The 8,144-nt window shown below is 38.3% G+C and overlaps 1 protein-coding gene across 1 annotated transcript; it reads right to left on the bottom strand.

Annotated features, from left to right (window-relative positions):
• Positions 1 to 3,728: 3,728 nt before the first annotated feature.
• On the bottom strand, positions 3,729 to 5,157 carry LOC110922325. Its single transcript, XM_022166641.2, has 3 exons — positions 4,222 to 5,157; positions 4,060 to 4,137; positions 3,729 to 3,958 (listed from the first exon to the last, which is right to left on the bottom strand). Exons 1-3 carry the CDS (start codon positions 4,951 to 4,953, stop codon positions 3,953 to 3,955), a joined length of 816 nt encoding a protein of 271 aa, XP_022022333.1. The 5' UTR covers positions 4,954 to 5,157; the 3' UTR covers positions 3,729 to 3,952.
• Between the last annotated feature and the right edge of the window lie 2,987 nt (positions 5,158 to 8,144).

Below are 8,144 nucleotides of genomic sequence, written 5' to 3'. Positions count from 1 at the left end.
AATTAGGCTTACTTGTAGGGGCCAATGTGAACCTTATGCGAAATTGGAAGCCGGTAGTAGACATTTTCAAAAAGATGGCTCTCTATTTGGAAGACGAAACACTTGTCTTATTGGGGTAGAATGATTCTTCTTAAATCGGCTCCTTACATACTACTTATTATTATTCAAAGCCGTGGTTTTTTGTTCTTGGACTCTCTTGAAAGGATTAGGGGTTTTCTTTTGGGGAGGGTCGAAAGAAAAGGTGAAAATGAATTGGGTCGCATAAGAAAAGACTATTGCTCCTATTGAATATGGCGGTCTCAGTTTTGGTTCCCTTGAAGACGCTAATTGGGCAATGTTAGCAAAGTGGTGGTGGCGTTTTAAAACCGAAAAAGATAGAATGTGGTTATTTGAGCAATACATCAACATTGTAGATCATGGACGGTCATCCCTCGGAAAGTTTCTTTACCCGGTCCTTGGAAGCAAATTGTGAGCATACATGATTATCTCATTACATTTGGAGTACACTTAAAGAAGGCTATATCAACTGTTCTTGAGTACTTTTAATAGTTCGTGGCCGAATCATGTGTTTGTGTGGAACAATTGGGTCCCAAAAAAAGTGGGGATAGTTGTGTGGAGGGCGGAAAAGGATAGACTTCCAATGCGGGCTGCATTGGTTGTAGGAAATATACTAGTGCCAGCAAGGCAGAGGATAATGGAGGCCTAGGGCAGAGGATAATGGAGGCCTGGGGGTTCCCTGATTTCCGCTGTTTTTTTGCACGTAGTGTTAATTTATCGAAAGTTTGTTTTTTTAGTGTAAAATATTTGATTTTTAGAGTACGACCCCCACCGATTTGGATTTTTATAGTCCGCCCCACCGAATTTCCGTTCAAGCTCCGCCACTGAGTGCCAGATTCCTCGTGTTAATTGTTTTGTGGCCAAAATGTGGAATTAAGCAACCACTTTTTCGTTTCGTGTCACTTCGCCCAAACCATATGGGAAAATGTTGCAATGTGATGTAAAATACTTCCTATTATAGCATTGTTCGAGAAAGAGGAAGAAAAGTCTACATGCTATTGTCCTCGTGATTTGGTGTATTTGGTGAACGTAATGAAGTGATGTTCAATAATGCCCAGGTGACGGTTACTAAAGTTCTGGAAGAAGTGAAGTTGTTGGGATACCTTTGGGTTAAAAGCCATTCGAAAGAAGCAACGATGACTTGGGAAGCTTGGAGCCACTTCCAGGTTTCCGCCTAACGAGTGTGTGGCCTTTGGCAAGATTTTTGGTGTATATGTTTGGCGTGAATTGTATGTGTTTTTTCTTGTAATTTTGATGCCTAACGTCTTGTTAGTGTTAATAAAATAAGTTTATGTTGGCCGTTAAAAGAAAAGTTAACCTCGGTAAGTTTTACTGTTTTTAAGAGTTCAATAGTTTCCGAAAAAAGAAATATTAAGATAGCATTTTTTAATGACATATTATGACGTTTACTATAATTTTATGACGGGTTATATAAATTAATTGTTTTTTATATAATCAAACACCAACTCGTAGCTCACACGTCATAGCTATAAGCCACCGTCACCATACCCTGTCAGTTGGTGTCAACGTCCCCACCATTCCCTTTTACCAATATTACACTTTACCCCTTTATCTTTCTGTTTCAACACCACATAAGCCCCTAAACCTGTAGATTGAACAAATTCAACCTTTATACTAACAAATTACAAAATTTGACCGCATAGATTCCAAATCAACCTTGGTACGAAGAATATATAAAGTAAATCATATTTAAATAACAAAGGTTATGAATAATGTATTTTTATTATCAATTAAGTTATCTTTACATGTAAAAGAAGTGATTAAAAAGAGGTTGCTAATATGTAATTTCATTCACCATTTTTACTTTCTAACTTTAAGGAATTTCAATTGTTCAATAATACATGTCAATACTTTTACGGTGACAAAACTTCTTTGTCGCCGAAAAAACATGACATTATGATATGCGGTATAATGTGATTGGTCATTGGTTTGTACGCTATAGCGTAGAAATACATTTTTTATGCAACAATCAATATAAATCAACAGGTAACAATCAATGTAAATCAACAGGTGAAAAGGTATAATTTTAAGAGGTATAACATGTGAAAAGGTATAATACGTTCGTAATAGTTGACAACAATCTAATTTTAATTTGAAAAAGAAGGTTAATGACTGATTATAAATGAATTGTCAACTATGCTAATTCTCATGATTTTTCAAGAAAATCATTCAAACAAGAAAACCTGAATTGCATTTAAGTGATAAGCCGTGTGCAGAAAAGATTCCTTTTATTGTACTTGATATATGTTTAATTTTCTATCACTATCACTATATCTAACTTCATATAGTTTTATTTTTATTTTTTATATTTAATAATATATAATGTTTTATATAAATTCAAACATGCTCTAATAACTTTTAGTAAGAACCGGTTCCGGGTACGTTTGGTTTTTTGACCGGGTTAGCCAGGTTTGTTTAGCCTGGTCCGGGTTTTGACGGGTAGAGGAGGAACCGGGTTCAGTGGTTCCCGGCCGTGTCCGGTTCGATTCCTTTTCCTACACCCAGGTTTGAAATTGGTATGTACCCATAGGTCGGATAGGGTAGAAACCGGTTCCAAGTCGCATCCGAAACTGGGTTTTTTTTTTTGCATCTCTATTATACACCATCATGTTGTGAAGAGAGTGTTTTGGGCTGTATGACACCAATAGTGACAATATAACTAAAACCCAAAACAAACGTACAACCTTCACTGCATAGAGTACAGAAAAGCTAAAAGAGTATTCTTTTATAACCAAAAAACACATTCTAGAACTTGTCCATGATGGTTGGAGTTATGTCCATAGGTAGAAGAAACCTCAAACCAGTTTATGAACTACAATAATTTAAGCAATTTGGAATCTTCTATGTTCCAACTGCCATTAGCAAATTTCAAGACCAAACAAGAATCCTTTACACTAACCAGATTCAAACTGCTACTAGTTTCGCAGTCGCGGTGAAAGGCCGCAAACCCGAAGGTCAGACGGTTCGAATCTTACAAAAGATTCGGGTGTGTTTAGCATACATAAGAAAGAGACGTCAAATTTACACACCCCATAACTCGGATTGAATAACGGGTTAAAACAGGCTTAACCATAACTTTTAGTAACAAGGTCAAAACAATCTTGTCGGTCCAACCCACAAACACTATTTTTACTTTTCTTCTCTAGGTGTAATAGTAAATAGCTAATGTGTTGGATATGATTATACGAAATAGTTTCAGGCTATACCGTCAAACCCGACATCTCTACCAATGCAAGAACAAACGATTTTACACAAAACAGTAATAAAAAAGAATCCTAAACGACTCGTTTTGTGCAAAACCGTTCGTTCTTGTAAATACATTGCGTTTTTTCTTTCTCAAGATTTGAAACTTTGTGCAAAAAGAATCCTGATTTCAGACATTCTATACAACTTTTATTCTACTTGCAAGAACATGATCAAGATATACATGAAAAGTATCCCGAATTCATCATTGTTCAATGTTCATACCTTTTGAAAGATTGATGATCCACCAGAAGTCTCCAGTGGCTAATAACCATAATGCAGATCATACAACCACTAACCGAACTGAAACAGGCCCGATCAACGATCATGAATCACGGGTCATATGCAGACGACACAACACAACAATGATACAATGCTCCCAACACATGATCCTGATAAAAACAGACTAGAAAAACATAAACATGACTTCACTTTTATTCATATTTATTCAGGTCAATCATAAACAGTCAAAAGAGGAACTTATATATCAACATATATGACTACAAGAAGCAAAATTATCATCCCCAATTTTTTTTTTTTTTTTAAAAAAAACCTAAAAATCCACCATCAAATCATATAACCAAACACCCATTGTTGATGATCAGTAACAATCTCAGATGCATCTTCACTCCTACCTCTGCAAAAACTCAAATAAAAAAAGAAATTAAAGTTTCTAAAATTATAACAGATAGATGAACACATTAAATCAACCGATGTATGTCGAATTCGGACGGTTACCTTTCCGGTTTCGGTATCGTCAGGAACTCTGTAGAGATCAGCGGTTATCTCCGATAACCACAATCCGGGAAACAAGGTCTGATCAGAAAAATCAATGCAACAGTGAATATTCATTTGTTAATAAAGTGTTAAACTAATAATTAATATTTCAATTTCACTTACATCTAATTGTTTCTGAATGTATCTCGGTCGCTTCTTTGGCTTACGTGGCAGTCGCCGGCCGGTCATCGCCGTGAAATCCTCCTCCAACTCACGCCGTGAAAGTGCAACGGAAAACTTCTCTCGTTCTCTCTTCTCTCCACTCACCGTTCCGGTGACGGCGACGGTTACCGGAGATTTGTTGCCTTCATTTCTCGCCGGAGAGAAATTAGGTTTCCGATCATCACCGTTTCTCGCCGGAGATTTGCACGCAGCTCGTCTGGTTCTCAAATTCCACGGCTTCTCCGCTGGAGAGCTCGACGTCGTCGCCGGAACAGTCGCCGACGCCGGAAAACTTCCTCTGAGAATCGCGTCCTTCATCTTCCCAACCTCCGTTTGAAAATCGAACATCAGCTTCTCTCTAGTCGCCTCGATCTCACCGTCGCCGGAACCGGAAACCGCTTTCATTTTCTCCGACGAGGAAAAAATAGGTTTCCGATCATCACTCGATCTAAACCGCCGCTCAAATTCCACATCTCTCCGCCGCGTATTCACCGACACACCTCCACCGCCACCGGAATACTCCGCTGATCGTCTCCGATCAACCGCCGACACGTCACCTTTCGAATCAGCCTTCATACACCGTAACAGCTTCTGATTCCCCCACTTTAAGCACGGCAGATCGAAATTATGCAGCGGCTTCAATCTCTCCATCTGTTCATCCGACGGTTGTTGTTTCTCGCCGGAAAATACCATCAAAAACCTGATTCCGATCACCTAGGGTTTGCTCTTTTCTATTTCCGACGGTTGTTTCTTCTTTTGTGACGGAATAATAAAATCGCCGCGAAATGTTATGTTGTTGTTATATGAGGGGAGTTAATAAGAAGGGGTGGAGGGTGCGATTTAACGTTCGAGGTAGCAGTGCTAACGTGCGCGTTGTGAGTTTTGTGCGCATTTTTGGTGTGAGGTGAAATGAGAGGCGACTGAATTTCAAATGAGAGGTGTCATCCGAGTCGTTGATTATTGTGGATTATGTTGTGTCAGCCGTTGGATTGGTTTTTTGGTTAATTGTTTTTTATTTAATGGTACCCATTGATTATTCTTGTAATGAGGTTTAAGTTCTCTAATAATTAGGTTTATATGCATAAAGGTCCTTGTACTTTAGTGCTATTGCAATAATGTCCCTTCAAGAATTGTCATATGTTATAATTGGTTAGTGATATCTGCGCTAGACAGTAAAGAGAGAGGGTGGGGGGGGGGGGGGGTTCAAACTGAAACGTAGACGCGATAATGTTAACAAAAAAGAAAATCTAAAACCATAAAAAAGAAAACAATTAAACCAAAAAAAAAAAAAAATTGGTGATACGCATGTAGGGAAGGGGTAAGGTTGTAGGGGCTTGAACCCAGGTCTCCTCGGTGGAGCTCGCACACCCAAGCCACTAGGTCAGCTGCCACTCTTGCCCTCTTGGCTAGACGGTGGAAGGGGGGGGGGGGTGTTCAAATGTAAACATAGACGCAACGCAACATTAAATAATAACGTTAACAGAAAGAAAATCTAAAACCATAAAAAAAAGTAAACAATTAAACCAAAAAGAAAATATTGAAGAACTGGTGATGTGTGTATAGGGAGGGGTAGGGTTGTAGGGACTTGAACCCGAGTCTCTTAGGTGGAGCTTGCACACCCAAACCACTAGGTCAGCTGCCTCTCTTGACCTCTTGGTTAGTGGTTCAGTTCAGCACACACACATATATAAAACTGAAAATTCAAAAAGATAAAAAAAATGAAATAACAAAAATTCGGCATCAATAGTTAGTACCCACAACTAAAGACTTGCACTTTCTCATTGTTGCATGAAGTGTAAAACACTCAAAAAGCCAAGTTTTCTTTGTGTGCGCGCACGCGCACACGTATATAGTAGTTAACTTGAGATCTATATTCGGGATGACAAAAAAGACTCAAATTGTCGAAAAGATCGGAAACTCGGAATATTCGACGTAGACATTCGATTTTAAGATTATTATTTGTTCTAAACTGTGTTTGGGTAAGTATACGTGTGTGATTACTCATATCCAAATCGTGTATATTAAAATGTTATATAATCTTAAAAAATTGTTATAAATAGTATGTTGAACGTTAGAAACCTAAATGTAACCAAAGGCCATTTGGTCCATTGGTAGCCTCGCCTAGAGCAATTTTCTCCGAGTTAAGCTAGGGGGTTTTCCCAGTTGTGGGTTTCCTCTTGGGCGAGTGGGCCAAATCACCACATTATGTTCTTTGGACGAAATGATGATCTATTTGCCAGGGTAATCCCGTGTCACACCCCGAAATATCAGAGCTTGGCGTGACTGGATCAGTATCTTCATTGCACAGCGGAAGCAAAAAGCTAAGACTTCTAAACAATGAACGCCCGCTAAGTACTCGAAATCCCGTGGGTTCTTCTATTCCAACCGTTCCATAGTTTTGAAAATGCAACCTGAGAAAGAACATGCGAAAAAGTCAACATAAAGTTGAGCGAGCTCATAGTTTGTTTTGAAAAGATTTAAAATAAATCTTTTTGATAACCGGTTTCAAAGTTGTTGAGAAAATATAGTAGAATTATTTTCTTGGCATGATATATGAAAAACTGTGAGTCTAGCCCACAATAGTCTTTGTGCATTGCACGAGAGAGAGTGGGCCGAGCCCAAACGAACCTTTATAAGCAGGATCAGCGCGTCCTCTTACTTAGGTATAATTTGAAAAACGTTACCAAAGTTTGTAAATCCATGTATTTGTGAGCTTACATCAAATGAATCTTAAAAACATTTGAAAGTTCAGTTTATAAGTAGGTATGTAATGCGTCTATGAACATGTTGATCATTAATGTGTAGCTAAGACATTAATATGTGTGCCGACATAGGAAGCACTCAACCCGGTAGACGATTTAAGTGTCGATTCACTTCGACAGGGACACAAAAGCACTCTAAGTGGCCGCACAAGGACCGTGAGTGGGGCTCGCCCGTACCCGATAGATCTACCCCCTGTTCCGTGGTCCTTAAAAGGATTAATGGTGCCTAAGTTAGCGCCTATTCGCACGTGATCCAAGAGTTCATTCCATAGCTTAATCATACCCTAGTTAATATGTATTTCAAAAGAAAAAGGGGGACATAAACCCATTGGGTTGTCTCGTTGTTCGTACGCAGAACAACCCAGTCCCGTTGTAGTAACTAGGACATTCTTGTCACTAGTCATGAAAATCATGCACGTTTGTGAAAATACGCGTTTGTTTTGTAAAACCGGTATGTTTAGTATAAACCGTTCGTAAACCATTTGAGTTCCTTGAAATCCATTCGCAATATGGTTTAGAAATATGAGTTTTCGTTCAACGAAAAGTTGTTTATTTTTGCAAAACTTGCATGTCTTTCCACCCCCGAAAACATTTATAAAAATGTAAAACAGTAAAAAGTGGGGGTTATGAACTCACCTTGACATTCCTGTGCAAAGCTAGCTTACTGTGTTTCTGAAGTATCGTTCCAAGACGTGAATTAGCTAGCGTGCATCTATAGTATTCCTAACAGGGAATAACTTATCAGTTTCTAGTTTAAACGTAGCTAAACTACGCGTCCGAGCTCTACCGAGTCGTTAACAAAACGACTCTACGAGGGAATGTGTTAATATTTTGGTTTGAAATAACCAAACTATTGTTAGTTGATCCTGTTTATGATCGGGATGAAACTAAGTCTCGAAAACGACTTAGTTTTCGAATGGTTTATAATATATATATGTTTAAATATAAATATACTTAGGGCGTAGTGTTAGTTGTCGCGACTAAAAATACGTAGAGGGGTAGCAGTACGCGTCGTGTTCGGTTTAGACGTTTGTAACGAATAATTTTTATAAAAATATTCGAAGTCTCGACACTAGAAATAAATATAGATAATTATATTTATTATGTTATATATTTTCCGAA

Source organism: Helianthus annuus, chromosome 17 (assembly GCF_002127325.2).
Source record: "Helianthus annuus cultivar XRQ/B chromosome 17, HanXRQr2.0-SUNRISE, whole genome shotgun sequence".
NCBI classification, from domain to species: domain Eukaryota; kingdom Viridiplantae; phylum Streptophyta; class Magnoliopsida; order Asterales; family Asteraceae; genus Helianthus; species Helianthus annuus.
Note: the sequence above shows the minus strand (reverse complement) of the source record. Positions and strands in the feature narration are given on the sequence as shown.